Source organism: Copadichromis virginalis, linkage group LG5, assembly GCF_057382275.1.
Source record: "Copadichromis virginalis isolate Kocher_CV1m ecotype Utaka linkage group LG5, C_Virginalis_male_GT1.1, whole genome shotgun sequence".
Classification (NCBI taxonomy): Eukaryota; Metazoa; Chordata; class Actinopteri; order Cichliformes; family Cichlidae; genus Copadichromis; species Copadichromis virginalis.
In genome coordinates, this window is record NC_140622.1 from 22,820,839 (window position 1) to 22,837,428 (window position 16,590).

Sequence of the window (16,590 nt, forward strand, 5' to 3'; positions counted from 1 at the left end):
CGTTACTTTCCCGTAGGAACGCTGCGTTACTGCGTTACTAAAACCGTGATTTTTTGCGAGAATGTTTCACGACAGTGACGTAAGCGAGTGCACCGTTAGTGACAACAGCTGTGTGCAGATCATATCGATTGTGGGAGAGCGTATGAGCATGCAGCGTTTAAAGCGTGGAAGTACTGACCTTACTTTGAGTTTGATTCCATAAAAAGTGACAAAAACATTAGTGTCCATCGTGGGAAGAAAACTGCTTTTTACAGCGAAAAAAACCCCTAAACTTCCAAGCAAGCACCGAGTGCGCAACGACGTAATGGGAAACTCACAGAGAAACTCGCGGATTCTTCAACTGACCGCGGCACACCTGCACCAGGGTAAACCTCCGCCTACCGCAGTCCTGCTTTACAGGTGAAAATAGAGCAACAGGACCGCTGAGTCTTTGACTTTATTTATTTTCTGCTGTGTTTTACTTGCATCTATTTGAAAGAGTGAGTGTAAACACAAAAAATATTTTATTTTATGTCCTGGAATGTGCAGAAAATAGGTTTAAATGTTAAACTAATTTATTCAAGTCAGAGAATGTTGCATATAATTACATTTTTGCTTGATGCATAAAGTTAAAAGATTAAAACTGATAAAACAAGTTAAAAAAAGAGACTTTTCCATTTGATTACATTTTGTATGATGGATTATGTAGAAAAAGTAGAATTGGGCTGAAAGATCTATCGCTTTATCACCTCTTAAGGTTGTAAATCGTGTTTTTAAAAAGTAACTAAGTAACTAAGTAATTAATTACTTTTGAAAATAAGTAATCAGTAAAGTAATGGGATTACTTTTTGGGGGAAGTAATCAGTAATTAGTTACTGATTACTTTTTTCAAGTAACTTGACCAACACTGATGATGATTCTGTAGGAAAAAAATGTTTTGTCACCATTACTGTCTAATTTCAATTGTGACATCTTTAGAAGAGTGAAGTGATATTTCCACCAACTTCCTCCACCTTCCTGACTCAAGCATCCACCAGCATGATTAACATAGTCTTGAACACCTTGCAGTCTGATGAAACACTCCAGAGCAAAGTACTCTGAGGCAGTCTCCTCGACAGACTCACATCTTTGGCTTGGATGGAAGCCATCGGCCTGGGGAAGTGTTTTTGAATATAAAATAAGAAACATTTTTAGCACTATGAATGTAATGTATACTTTATTAATCTGCGTAGGGAAATTACTTCTCTGCATTTAACCAATTCACTCAGTGAAGCAGTGGGCAGGCACCAATCCAGCGCCCGGGGAGCAGTGTGTAGGGACGGTACCTTGCTCAGGGGTACCTCAGGGTAGCCGTTCAGTGGATTCTTCTGATCACTCTACCTACTGAGCTATCCCTGCCATCTTCCTTCCAAAGAGCTCTAAGTTGCTAGTGAAGGTACACAATCTCGGATGTTAACAGACACAGTTATGTCCTCTTTTTCTTTATCCACAAATCGCTTAACCACTCCAAATGAGGTAAGTTTTAACACTACCCAATCACAAAAGACCTCTTCCCAGAGTCTCACCCACCAGGTACAGACAGAATCCCCCTTGGACATGTTTCCCCATCTTCCACTCATTGGACAAGACTCTGAGCACCACTCATCTAGAAGAGACTCTGTTGGTAGCAACTAGATATGGCAGAGAAATATCACAGCCTTCCCGAGGTAAAGTTTCTCAGTACATCATCAGTCGTGTCACAAACCAAGGACGAGGAAGGCATCATTTTGATTTTTAGGCGCTCCTCTTCCTTGTTAATGTATTTATTCACACTCTAAGACAAGAGTTTTTTGTTTTGTTTTTCTTAACCTTATCACACTGATAGACTGCATGCACTCACCCATAACTAAATAGGCAGGACATGTGGTTAAACACAGCTCTATGATTTGTAGGAGGGATAGAATTGAACTGTAACACAGACACATTTTTTTAAAATTACCCTCTGGGATCTTTCACAACCTTTTGTGACCTTAGCTGTCAAAACATAGTCTGGTAAAAGGTATATAGTTTTGGTGTATGCCGTTGTATTTTAGCAGTAACGCCCAGTGCACGTCACTGGGTTCCTCCTCCTTTGTGTCTGTCAGCGTGTGTGTGTGTGTATGTGTGTGTGTCCCTGTGCATCCATGTGTGTACATGCCTGGTAGGTTAAATCCAGTTTCTCCTCGTTTCTATCTCTCTTTCTGCCTGCCTCTATAACTCACACACTCACACTAGCTTTGCTCTTTGGCAACACACACACACACACACACGCACACACACATATTAAAACCACACAAATTCAACAGAGGATTGTAGTTGGTCCATTTTTCTGGTGCTTTAAAACTCAATATATCGCCTTCATGGAGGATTACCACAAACCTGACCAGCAGACAGTGCAAGCACTGAGGAACATCGCCAACCGCCTCCGAATCAACTCGATCAAGGCAACAACTGGAGCGGGCAGCGGGTAAGTTGCATTTACTGATTCTTGCACACGAGCTTTGCTGTAAGATTGTAAATGAACTGCACATATAAACATAAGAAATGTGTGCATAACATAATGCAAAACCTAGTTTTCCTTTGCATCGTGCACTCATCAACAGAAATAGTCACACCCAATGAACTATGCATGAACAGATTAGGATGTAAGGAACAATGTGTTCTGCTTTTGTTCTCCTCCTCTGACAAATTTAGATTTGGCTGAAATAATTTTAGCATTTTATTTCAGAAAATGTAAATATCTACATTGTGTTATTTCCGTGTAATTATACTTTATTTATAGCATATTAGAGATACACAATTGTTTAAAAAAAATTCCAAATCTTTGATGTGCAAGCAGAAATGAATGAAAAACATGAACAGATCAGGGTGACATCAACAGAATTTAGGTTATTTGATTTTTTTTTACATTTACTTTGGTTACAAGATAATAATTGTCTATAATCATCTATTTTACTAGATATACCCCTATGAACAATTCAACAGAGCAGACTACCCTGTATAGTATAATGGTGGGTGAACTGTACGTAGCAATAGACTCGAGTACTGTGTGGCCGCTGCAATCATGCGATCCTCTTCAATGGAAATTTCAATGAAAAGCTGCCTGTAATCTTTAATATAATTTCTCCTTCGAGCTCTTATTGATTATGAATGTCTAATTTTGAATAGCAAGAAAATTATTTTATCGGAGCCTAACTCCACATTGCACAATTCTGCAGTGTTAAGCCTACAGTGATATGAAAAGAAAAACACTGAGCACCGAGAAATATTACTTGACTTAAAATATTCCAAGACTTATTAGAATTAATGACTTATTGATCTCGAATGCTTGGAAAGATGGAAAGGATAGCAACGAGCTGAACACAGCAAAATACTTGCCTTCAGACTCCATGGAGCTGGAATTTGTGATTTCTTTGTGACAGAAGTTGGCGGTTTAATATAATGCATTAATGCCAATTATTTATAGATGCAACATATTTTAATGCTACAATTAATTTTGGGCAGCATATACTAACAGTTTACGGGTCTCTGTGTGATTACCTTTGCAAAAGCAATTTGAAGTGGTGTTTTTGACTTTTTTGTGTTGCACTCTTTTGAATAGAATCTTCATTTGGCATCTCAAGCTGAAATTTTAGCTAATTAAGTGTGCTTTGTGATAGCTTTACCTAGAGTGATACTGCAGCCTTTTGGGACAGTACCATAAATGTATAGCTATAGTGGATTTTATGCAAATACAGTAGGCTACTAATAATAAACATATTAAAGTTTAACCTGTATTTTCTGTGTTTTTGAGTTTGCTGTTTATTTGGATTCATTTTAATAGCACCCTCTCATACACTGTGCAGATATCCCACGTCATGCTGCAGTGTGGCAGAAATCATGTCTGTGCTTTTCTTCCACACTATGAAGTACCGCCCTGAAGACCCAAGAAACTTCAACAACGACCGCTTTATCCTGTCTAAGGTGAGAGTCAGTAAGCTCCGCTGGTCTGAATATGAGAGCCTCTGTTCCTTTTGTAATTGTAATGCCTTGCTTCTTTTCATGTCTATCTCAGGGTCATGCTGCTCCTGCGTTGTACTCCATATGGGTTGAAACAGGTTTTCTCAAGGAGAGCGAATTGCTCAGTTTATGCCAGGTTGACTCTACCCTGGAGGGGCACCCAACCCCCGTAAGCCGCCACATACTGTACCTATAACACACCTCAGGACTCAAAGAGCACAAACTCTACTCAGAGTTTATTGATTTATTTGATCTGTGTACATTTCAGAAACAACAATTTGTGGATGTCGCCACTGGATCGCTGGGGCAGGGTCTTGGTGTGGCCTGTGGAATGGCTTACACTGGGAAATATTTTGACAAATCCAGGTAATTCCTTGTCCACACGCAATACACAAAACACCTATGGGAAAAAAAGGTGTTTTTGCAGCTTTACATGAAAATATCAACTCAGTTGTTTAAATTATTGACAGCGTTGCATCGTATTTTTTTTGTAGTGCTTTGAATTAGGATTTTCTTTCATTCTGTGGGTGTATACTGCAGCTACATGATCTGCTCTAACAATTCTTCTGCTCTAATAATCACAGGCGCAGCAGTCACGCCTGAGATATTTTTACCACCCAAGCAGATTTCATTTTGGAGTAAAATCCAGATATTATGCCGTAGACTGTTTATTTGTTTTAAGTTGCCACAAAAGTGGAACGCTGTCATATTTTAATATTCCTTTGTATAAGCAGCTACTTTGATGACATTTGATTCATCTGCTAATATTTCAGACCGTGTGTGATTAATAGGTGAATAACAGTACAAAAAATGGTCTTAGTTAAACACTATTTGGCTCTTATGGCAAAGTAAGTTACAAAGGTAGGTGTGAAATTAAGTAGTCACATCTCAGCCCTCAGGAAGCTTAAACACGTCACAGCTGATTACCCATCCAGGTGTCAGATAATGGCGATAAAACAAGCCTGACTGGAAAGGCGTTTTCCTCAGATATGACTTTTTTTTTCTCACATCCACAACACATCACCCTCATCTACACAAACATAAAACACAAATACAGTATGCACAGTATAATCATGTAATCTTGGCTTGTTCTCCAGTTACCGTGTCTTCTGTCTGCTGGGGGATGGTGAGATGTCAGAGGGGGCTGTCTGGGAGGCCATGTCATTTGCCTCCTACTACCAGCTTGACAACCTGGTGGCCATTATGGACATCAACCGTCTTGGCCAGAGTGACCCTGCACCCTTGCAGCATCACGTAGAAAAATATCAGAAGCGTTGTGAAGCCTTTGGGTAAAATTGCATATGAGAAATCCATACTGATTTAGAGGCTGGTTAGCATCCGTTTATGGTATAAGCTCTGAAGGAAGACTGTATTTTCCTATATTTTCTGTATTTCACATATTTACGTATTTCTTATTTCCTATATTTCACATAAATATGTGTGAGACATACCGAAAGCCTTTTCATGTGTGTGTCTATAGCTGGCATGCTATCATTGTCGACGGACACAGCGTAGAGGAGCTTTGCAAGGCTCTGAGCCAGCCATGCCACCAACCCACTGCCATCATAGCCAAAACCATTAAGGGCAAAGGCATTCCAGGTAAATATTGTCTTTCATCTTTGCACCCTTTGCACTCATTTTAAAATAAATGATATTCAAAAGTACACTGCAGTTTTGCAGTTTGAATGGCACCTACCGAGTAATGTATGTGTGCATATGAATTAAATGAACATAAGAGCATTTTTTTGTGTTTTCAGCTGCAGAGGATAAGCTGGGTTGGCACGCCAAAACTCTGCCCAAAGACATGGCTGACATGGTCATGAAGGATCTGCAGAGCCGTATCATGAGTAGCAGCAAGCACCTGTACCCACCTGCTCCTATTGAGGACTCCCCACCTGTCAGCCTAAGAAACATCAGGATGCCAAGCGCACCCAGCTACAAGGCTGGAGAAAAGGTCTGTAAAGTGGACATGAATACAAATACTTTATTCTCCAGGTAGCAATGAATGAATGAATGAATCCCAAACAACCGTGTCTACAAAAAAGTTGGAATGTTGTATGAAATGTAAATAAGTTTAGATCAGACATTTGCAAATCATACAAACTCTGTGGTTAACTGAAAATATTACAAAGAAATGCACAGAAACTGTGAAGTTTGAGCCAAGTATGGGGTGGCTGTAGCTCAGGAAGTAGAGCAGGCCATCTACTAATCGGAAGATTGGTGGTTTGATCCCTGCATGCTCCAGTCTGCATGCCAAATATCCTTGGGCAAGATCCTAACCGATGCATCCATCAGAGTAGGAATGTTAGATGGAAAGCACTTAAGCATAGAAAAAGGTGCTTGTATGATAGGTGTGACTAAAGCATGTCTTATAAAGTGCTTTGAGGGCTCTGGGAGAGTAGTAAAGCACTATATAAGAATCAGTCCATTTAACATTTAATTATGGAAACTAATTCAGTGCAGGGACAACAAAAGGGGAGGTTAGACATGATCACCACTCTGTGGGAATCTACATAAGCAAAAGGATATGTTCGAGCATAAATTTAAGTATAAATAAAAGAATAAATATGTGTAAGATGTGTATGATCAATCAAGACAAGAATTCAAAAGCAATCATACTTGAACTTGTGCGTCTATGAAGTAGCAATTAAAACCAATTGGTATATAAATATATCATGTTTGATTGTAGCAAATGTTTTGAATTTGCATTTACTCAAAGCAAACACAATAGATTTTTCACAAAAGCGAAAGCCTGATTCATTAAAAATGAAAGCATAGACAATGTTAACCAAACCAACTTTTGTTCATATAAGAACAGTAAAATGTGGTTTGTGTTCATCATTGAGAGTCCTGGTTTTAAACAGTGTTGCCTAAAGTCCATATTATTCACACCCCCTTCAAAAGCTTGTGGTTTCAACTGCCTCCCAATATACAAAGCACAGGTTTCCTGCAGCCCCTTCTGCAGGTGGTCTGCCCACAGGAGGGTGGACCCATGTGGCTGATCCAGGCCCCATGGACTAAGGCCTGGGAACCAGGTGCTCGGCAAGCCTGGCTTTTGGGGAACGGGGCTCATCTGTGTCTAGATTTTTCTACACAGAGGTGCTCTTGATCTGGTCCATCACCCAGAACTAAACTGCCTTGGAAGACCCAACCAGGGCAAAATGCCTCGAAAACATAGCTCCTGGGATCACTTAGGCATGCAAAACACTCCACAGAAGTAAAGAGCCAATTTGGGATATATATTAAAATAAAGGGAAAAAAAAACAAATAAAACAAATTGTCACAAATTAACTATCACAATTTTCACAGTTAATACATTAACATGAATTCAGTTATTAAAAATTGTTGATCGGAATACTTTTAATTGAATTCAGTACAACAGTACAGTTCAGTACAACTAAAGAGGAGGTTAGGGTTTAAAGGATTTGTAAATCATTGTGTTCTGTTTTTCCTTTTGCAGCATCCAACCTTTGCAGGTTGTAAAAAGATTGATGAATTTGGCCTCCTTTTCTCTGCAGATTGCCACACGGAAGGCATACGGAATGGCACTGGCCAAGCTGGGACGCTACAATGAACGTGTTGTGGCCCTTGATGGAGATACCAATAACCTCACCTACTCAGAGATCTTTAAGAATGAGCATCCCAACCGTTTTGTTGAGTGCTACATTGCTCAGCAAAACATGGTATGATCTTTGGTCAAATTTACGCCTTTTTCTTGATAAAAAATATTTCTTCAAAAACAGATGTGAATCCTATCATTCTGTCACTTTTAGTTTAATGCTATCATTTCATTTTAGATGTAACAGAGTTGCTTTTTAATAGCGATTCTTCTCCGTAAACTGCTCTTCGTTTGCTGTCTGCACAACCTAGCTTGCCACAGCTGCTGAGCTGAGCTTATGTTATTAAATTATAGATGGCTTGTCTGTACCTGCCCTGTAATATAAGGATAGTCACATAAAAAACTCAAGTTCCTCCTTTTACATCAATGTGGCAGCTGCTGACACCAGTGGTTAGAAAACCCCTTTATTTTGCTTCGGTCAACATTTTATCAGATCCTAATTTGAAGAGAGACAATCGAATTCTAATTTCTTGTCTTTTCATGTCCCCAGCAGCAGCCTGCTTCAATGTAGGTCAGGCATTTCCATGATGATAAGCAGTTATGACAAGTGTATTCAGAAGTAAAATATTAATCACTACAGAGGGTGGGACCATCTGGCTGAATGCATGAGAAAAGTCAAAAGTTCAAGGGTACAATCGAGATGAAATTAAAAAAATATGCAAGACTCACCTACACTGAAAAAAAGGAAATTGGTTGGTTGTTGCATTTACAAAAGTCTAACTTGTAATTTGAGCAAAATAATTTCATGTTTCTATGGTGAATGTAATTAAAACATGTTGGATCTGTTTGAAATTCAACAACTTCATTTGTTCTTGTTGAGATGACATGTCAAGGACAAACAGAAAATTCTGTTTCAAGCCTTGTAATCATAGCTTTCCTACTTTTGTTAAGCCTGGAAGGACAGCTTTGTGGTGTGGTGGTTAGCACTGTTACTTCTTTTAACTCAGTTGTTTAATTGTCTGCCAAAGCAAAACAATTGTGTGCAACCAATGTCCACAATTGAATTAAGTAAATCCAACATGTTCTGTTTTTCAGTGTACAAAAACTTAATTAGTTACAAACAAAAACAAATGGAGTTTCGTTGAATTCATTTATGTAGCGTCAGATGTTACTTTTGAGAAAGAAGAGAAGATGTGGGACTGTGGAAAGGTTTGGAGACAGGACAAAGGAAATTATTTGTAAGAGGAGGTATGCCACTGATCCTGTCCATATGGTAAAATAAGCTTCAGAGATTTTTGCAAAACTTTCTGCTTACTGTGGTCTTTAGTTCAAAGAGGCTTTCAAATATGGTTTGCACTACAGATATTTTACCCTCTGGGTGATCTTTTTGTGGTGACGTTCTTGCAGCCTGTGTCTCTTTAGTTTGGCACATGAAGGTTTCCTCGCTCGCAAAGGTACTAAGAAATAATGATTTCATTTCCCAGGTCAGCGTTGCGATGGGATGTGCTGCCCGAGAGAGGAATGTGGTATTTGCCAGCACTCTTGCTTCCTTTTTCACTCGCGCCTATGACCAGCTTCGTATGGCAGCGATCTCAGAAAGCAACATCAATCTGTGCGGCTCTCACTGCGGTCTGTCCACCGGTCAGTAGACTGCTGCCAATGAGCAATTCACATAAAAACCCTTCTCATACATGTCACCAAACTCACACCTTCACAAATTCACCCTCATCCCCTCTTACACTGAATCCAACCACTTCAGAGCACCCAGTTCCTCAGAATATATCCACAGCCTCCTTAATAAATGCACAAGTGTATACAAAGAAGTCTGTGTCAGTTTGTGAGTTGTTTCAATCCTTTCTATTTTTCCCCTCTAATGCTGTGTTTTCCTTGCCATTTACCCTCCTTGACCTTACAGCTATTACTCAAACTTCCCCCTTTTCTCCTTTCGTGTCTGCCCTGGAAGCTGTCAACAGGGAACCAAGTGTCCCTCTGTTAGTGCAGGTACACTGCATGCAGCCGACCTTTATGCTTGTGCACCTGCATGCTTCAGCTCACCTAACAAGTAGATAACTTTTGAAGATTTCCTCAGTGTTGAATGCATAAAATCAACTATAAATGTGTATGTTGCAGGAGAGGAGGGCCCTGCCCTGATGGGTCTGGAGGACGTAGCTATGTTCAGGGCCCTTCCCACAGCAACCATTTTCTATCCCTGTGATGGTGTGTCTACAGAGAAGGCTGTGGAACTGGCTGCAACCACAAAGGTACTTAAACAAAAATGGCAGCGTTACAGCTCCCCTACATGATCATCTATTGCAGTAATGATCTTTTCATTTTCCTTTTCATTTAGGGTGTTTGCTACATCCGAACCAGCCGCCAAGACTGTGCTATCATCTACAACAGCAATGAGGACTTCCATGTTGGACAGGCAAAGGTGAGACACTATTTGTGCTTCTCTTAAGACAGTGAGAGATAAACACATGAGGCAGAAATGGCAGATTATTGTTCCAAAATAATCACTCGAAACACTACAGCTTATAGAGGGTACATTTCCTTCTCTTTGACAGGTGGTGTACCAAAGCAAGGACGACCAGGTCACTGTGGTGGCAGCTGGAGTGACTTTGCACGAGGCCCTTGCTGCAGCTGAACATCTAAAGAAAGGTCCGCAAGATATGTGCCGACACATCCAGAACAATTACAAGAAAAACATTGTAATCCGCTGCTAGCTGGTCAGATTTATATCTCTATTTTTTTTTAGAATGTATCTGTTAGACCATTGCTGTTCCTTAGAATAGGTTTTGAATGGTTCTGTGTTCAGTTTGTCATTTAAATGTTAGCCTGATCTTAGTTTTTGTGTTTCTTGCACAAACTATGCTTTCTTTATCAGGTTGGCAGAACTGCTATATTATCCTATATTCAATCGCTGTGGTTCGGTTAACCGTATGATGTATCTTTATGCATTGTATTTTTCATCTTCCAGAGAGGATCTCTGTCCGAGTGATTGACCCCTTCACACTCAAACCTTTGGATGTCAAAACGATCATCGACCACACACGTGCTACCAGGGGAAGGATCCTCACTGTCGAGGACCACTACTACGAAGGTAGGTTTATATAGAAGTTGCTTGGATTTTGCATATTGCATGCCTATCGCCAACCAAGCAGCAACAAGCTCAGTAGCATAATGCGGCTGCGCCTCGTCATTGGCGCATATCCTTGGGAGTGTTGTGGTGGCATGTTTCCATTGGTTCACTGATGTAGACGGGTTGTGCTGGCAATTGCTTATTGGCTGAGGGCTGAGACCGCCTGTCGCGTGCCTTCATTGCAGGCAAGGTATTGGTACTGTGGTGCATTTTGTAAGTGCGACAGCCATGGAGGCAGAGTGCTGTCAGATTTCCTTAGCTAAGCGGGTGCCCATGGGGCTGACTGTGACCTAGATAACACAGACAGCTCTGGCCTGTGCCTACTAAGAGAAAGGGGGTGGGTGATGGCATGGATGAGGCTGGACAAAGGAAATCTAACAACTGTAATTTGTCTGATGTTGTGCATCTCATTCATTGTACATCTGGAACAGTTGTGGTGCAACGTTCAAGGGGATCATTTTTACACTTAGCTGTAATGATTTTTTTGTTATCCCTTTATGTAATGTGTGCACAGAGGCTCAGTGTTTTTGGATACTGTAATGGGAGCCAAATATGCTTGAACTTCCCGCTCCATGTTTTTATTCTTGGACACAATTGGGCAGTACTTCAAAATTACAAATACAGTACTTGCTACATTATTACATCTATAAGAAATAATGTAAAACAATATCATTCAAAGGCATAATTTTTCTATATAGCTACCTTTATTTCATTTTTTTATTTACTTCTGAATTTAGGACTTTACACACACAGCCTGAGATGACCATGTTAGAAATGTCCCATCCTTAAGACATCACATTAACCAGACAGTTAAAAATGCATTTAAGTGGATTTGTCTTTCACATTTGTCTTTTATATATTCCTTTGCTGTTTTTCCACAGGTGGTCTTGGCGAAGCAGTGTCTTCAGCAATGGTCAATGAGTCTGGCTTCAGTCTGCACCGTCTCGCTGTGTCCCACATTCCTCGCAGTGGAAAACCCCACGAGCTGCTGAAGATCTACGGTATCGACCGTGATGCTATTTCTCAGGCCATTCGCAAGATGGTCAGCAGCTCTACCAATGCCAAGTAACTTTCTCCCTGCAACCACCTACCTATCCAATTACACCCCTGAAGATAAGGCTAGTAGTCAAGTATGTTTTCGATTCACATGGCACCCAACTCTTTGATTTTGTTCACAGTGAATACCCCTAAGTGTGTAGGCTACTAAAGTAATGTGATTTTGTGCTGTACACATTAAAGTAGAGTTCCACGTTTGCCTTCCTTTTTGTGTATTTATCACCAAAAACTGAGACACACAAATTCATGCAACATGCATATCCTCACTGATAATACCAGCGTTGTTATAGACCCATTTCAATGACAGAGATGTGGACATACCTGACATTTTCATTGGTGGATGCTCACTATTAAAAAATAATAATAATAATCCGGTATTACATGTCTGCTGTGTGATGCTCTAATGTGTTCTTAATGCTCTTGGATTCATTCAACTGACAGTGGTTTTATATTGTTTTGCTATAGCTTGTAATACTGAGTGGGGCATAGTTTTCAAGTCGGTGTTTATCATAGAGTGTGTGTGTCAGACAGAAACTTAGTGAGTTGTTGTTGTGAAAGACAATAGGAAACAAAGTGAAAGAAATGTGTACACGTCATAAAGAGCAGTCATGCAGAGCCAGAATTTAAACATTCAGATGATTTCACCTTCATTTTTGTAGTTCTTAAATTTATTTCTATTCACCATTGTCTTTTGTTATTGAAATTTCAGTTACCGTAAACCAACACACCTCAGTGTTCATTTGTGCTCTAGCACTGCTTTTGGACCTCAACAGCAGTGTAATCTTTACACAACGTCGAGCAAAGAAGAGCCACCCGGTGCTGATAGGGGGTATAGTGGGCTGTGATGTTGAATAGCTAGTTACGTCCAGCGTGTCAGCCTAAGAACACTTTCTTTGTTACTTGAAATTTTGTATGTACCATACTTTCATGTAATAAAGCCCTCTGCATTTGACTTTGACCATTTACAATAGTTTCTATTCGCCTTTGTGTTGACGTGTGTTATTTAAGCACTGCTCATAAACAGCAATCTGCAACTATAATGGGAAAGTATCTATGAAATTTATGAACAGCCATCAGCTTCAGCATGCATTGGTATGAGACAGGCCCATCTTATGAAAGTCAGATGAACTTCAGTGTATTGGTATAACATACATTCACAAGATTGCAGAGACATTTATAGTGGAAAAAAAGAGGAAACTACAGTGTTTGTTTCTACAGTGACATAAAACGTCGCCATCTCGTCATCTTAAATACCACTTAAATAGCTTCCTGTAAATCCCCCCACTGTAATTTTAAAATCACTACCACCAGGTTCTCGTTCTCTCTCTCAGCTTCCTGTTCAAAACAAACAAATGCATTTTTTGGGTCATACAAATCCCAACTTTCAGAAATATTTTAAAACATTGAATGAATTCTGAAGAAGTGCTCCTAAAACTTGTACTAGCATGCCCCCTACAGGAGCGAATAAAGAAAAAGAAATAATGACATCCACCACCACACAATTCATATCAGTCATAATCGATTAAGAAAAAGAGTTTAAAGTTTAGTTAAATGAAGATCAGTGCCATAATATAAGAAAACCCGTGTTTGCTTGTAGATCGAGCATTTTGACTGAACATATTTCCTCTCCATATTTCCCACTGGCCTTCTACACTCTTCACCCTAAACTTTGATAAGCACTGCTCTTTATACAGTCTGTGTTCTACAGGAATGTGCAAAAATAGTTTGTAAAGAGGACAAACCTCAGAGAGCTGTATTTCCGTTTTGCTCCTCTAAGAGCAAACGTTATGATTCCACATCCATACGATAGTGTGTAAACTGAAATACACAATATTTAACCACAGTTAAAACAGTATATCCCCTGAGTATCTGAATATTCCATGTATTCTATAAAGTCTTATATTTAAAGTATTGTGGTCTTACCATGATATGAGTGGAGGTGCAACAAAGCAACAAATAGTGCAACAGCAAATCCCCAGTAGGTATCTAAGGAGAGTTTGATGGTAATGTTTAGCTTTTATACAAAACCTAAATATGGATGTAAAATTAGGATTCTGACTTTGATATAGCAGCAGGAAGTACCTCCTTTGTTGTAGGGCGCACCTTTACATCTTTTAGTATGGGCAGGCAGGCCTGAGCAGGGTAGAAAAGTCAACACAGACATTGTGACAAGCAAAACCTGCAGTGCATTATGTAAAATTACATTTTTCTTTTTGGGAAAAAAATTTCGCTTAAAATTTTTTTGTGAATTTTATAAAAAAATTCTACTTACCAGTAAACATGCCCAGAATCTCAAACGCTATGGTGCAAAATATACCAAGACATACTGGAACTGAGAGTGCTGAAAGTGAAAGCAAAAATAATAAATGGGTCGTTAATCAATCTTGGCTCAGCCAGGGGTTAATTACTTTGAACAGCGGCTTAAAAAGTGTAACTTACTTCGAAATGGCCTATAGAAAGCCATTCCACATCCCAGTCCAAAGCAGATTGAATAGAAATGGTAATATTTATCTGAAATGTTCAGAATAATAGGTTTCAAATGAATATTCTACATAAAGGAACATTTCTGCCAAATCTGCTGATAATAAATAAACATAATAGATATACATACAGTGTTGATAAAAGTCAAAAATTAAATTCCTTTTGTACTCCTGAAAAAGAAATGATCAGTAGCTTGATGGATAAAAAATACAACATACTGCTGCTTGATAGGAAATAAGAAAAAAAAGCATGTGAGAGAAAGTGAAAGCAGCAATAGACACACTGTGTAGACACATTGTTATATTTATAACACAATGTGTCTACACAGAGCAAGAGCTACAATCGTAGATAGAAAACCTCAGCGAAAGGCAGAAACGCAGGTGTACACACCATTTCAGCTCAGCTGCTCCTGAAGTCCCCAGGCAGGTGTAGCTGAACAAAACAAACAGCATTCAGTAGACAACTTCCTCAAACTGCTGCCAAGGACTGTCAGTACCAAGAATTACCACTGAATGGAAGTCCCGCTGACACAGTTTTTCTTTCACATTCACGTGTGTCAAAGGTTAAAAACAATAAGACAGTGCTCTGTCACCTTGTGAAGTACTAGATTTGAATCAGGTCCTCAGTTGTTTGGCATTCAAATTTTTACACAAAAAAACCGACACTCTTTGCACTCTTTGATCACATGACCACAACTTGGTGTCAGTCAACGTAGTTCATGAGCAGATTTATGACAGATACCTTTTGACCATTTAACAAGACTTCTAAAAGTACTTAATTGCCAGCTACTTTTATAATAAACGTTTTCCATTCTCTAATAAAGAAGAACATAAACAAAATATTAAATATTTTTTGTGATTTTTTAAAATATATTTATATTCATTAGCCCCCTTTTTTAGTTACAGATAGTTGCAGATTTGTCAGCTGCACATCCATGACCCAAATCTCCCATTGTATCACATCCCAAGGGTGCTCTATTGGATTGATATCTGATGACTGTGGAGGTCATTTGAGTACAGTGAACATGTACAAGAAACCAGTTTGAGATCATTTGAAGACAGTTATCCAGCTGGAAACAGTCAATAGAAGATAGCCACAGTGTAAACAGATGGACATGGCTAACAGCAGAATTCAGGTAGACTGTGGCATTTAAATGATGCTCAGTTAGTACTAAGAACCCCAAAGTGTTCCAAAGAAAATATCTCTCACACCATTGCGCCATCAGCATTAGCATGAGCAGCTGATACAAGGCAAGATGGATCCATGCTTTCATCTTATAACAAATTCTGTCCCTACCATCAGAATGTTTCAGCAGAAATTAAGACTTATCAGATCATGCAATGTTTTTTTTCCCCACAATCGTCTATTGTCCAATTTCCTGTTCTTAGCTGCCACTTGTATGGAACCCGCTGTGGTCTTCTGATACTGTAGCTAATGTTCTTCAACGTTGCACGAGTTGTGCATTTAGAGATGCTGTTCTGCACATCTTAGTTGTGGTGAATTGCCATTTGAGTTACTGTTGCCTTCCTATGAGCTTGAAGCAGACATCAACCATGCTCACAGGATATTTTCTCTGTAAATCCTAAAGATGGTTGTCTGCAATAATCTCAGTCGAGCAGCAGTAAAATACTCAAACCAGCCTGCCTGACACCATCAATCATAAAACTTAAATGAAAGTCACCTAACTCACCTTTCTTCCACATTCTGATGCTCAGTTTGAACTTCAGCAGATAATATTGGCCATGTCTACATGCCTGGATGCATTAAATTGCTGCCATGTGATTGGCTGATTTGATATTTGCGCTTACGAGCAGTTGAACAGGTGTACCTAATAAATAAAGTGACTGAAGATCATATTTCTATAATTAACTAATCTAGTGTTCATTCGACAAGTGACTATAACAAAAATACCCATAAACTCTAATAAAGATCCTAATAAATATGCAATGTAATTATAGTTGCAGTTTTACAGTTGATTCTCTAGATGGCGTTTCAATAAACTGTGGGGTCATGTCTCGGCAGACGCAATGCATTCTGGTACTTGAAGTCAACGCGGCTTCAGAAGCAAGGAGTCCTTGAGGTAGCGCGCCTCACTGAAAACTACATTTCCCTTCGTAGTCACGCTGATTTGAATGCCGTGTAGGGGGAGCGTTTTTTTCTAATCGATGAGCTCAACTGAAGTTTCCTCTGTCAGCTTCAAGAAGAGGCAGAAAAATATCGAGAATGAGCAAACTGTTGTCCAGTTTGAGCTCCGTCGAGGTCCGCAGTGAGTGAAAGGCCGGGAAGCTAAACACAGTTTAAGCCCAACAATGCGCCCCAAACAAAGAAGGCAGTGATTTGCGGTCTTGGTGGTTTGCTC

The 16,590-nt window shown here is 39.5% G+C and overlaps 2 protein-coding genes across 2 annotated transcripts; one reads left to right on the forward strand and one right to left on the reverse strand.

The window, feature by feature from the left end:
* Window positions 1-617: 617 nt before the first annotated feature.
* Window positions 618-12,708, forward strand: LOC146709709 (transketolase-like). The gene is made up of 14 exons (XM_085456788.1): window positions 618-2,464; window positions 3,843-3,960; window positions 4,052-4,165; window positions 4,265-4,362; window positions 5,094-5,285; window positions 5,477-5,595; window positions 5,754-5,950; window positions 7,515-7,679; window positions 9,040-9,196; window positions 9,686-9,816; window positions 9,903-9,986; window positions 10,120-10,213; window positions 10,533-10,655; window positions 11,576-12,708. The coding sequence occupies exons 1-14, from the start codon at window positions 2,358-2,360 to the stop codon at window positions 11,761-11,763; spliced, it is 1,887 nt and encodes a 628-aa protein (XP_085312914.1). The 5' UTR covers window positions 618-2,357; the 3' UTR covers window positions 11,764-12,708.
* A 442-nt stretch (window positions 12,709-13,150) lies between these two features.
* On the reverse strand, window positions 13,151-16,288 carry LOC146709710 (uncharacterized). The gene is made up of 7 exons (XM_085456789.1): window positions 14,622-16,288; window positions 14,362-14,401; window positions 14,190-14,261; window positions 14,023-14,091; window positions 13,833-13,883; window positions 13,674-13,736; window positions 13,151-13,568 (listed from the first exon to the last, which is right to left on the reverse strand). Exons 1-7 carry the CDS (start codon window positions 14,622-14,624, stop codon window positions 13,453-13,455), a joined length of 414 nt encoding a protein of 137 aa, XP_085312915.1. The 5' UTR covers window positions 14,625-16,288; the 3' UTR covers window positions 13,151-13,452.
* Window positions 16,289-16,590: the final 302 nt, after the last annotated feature.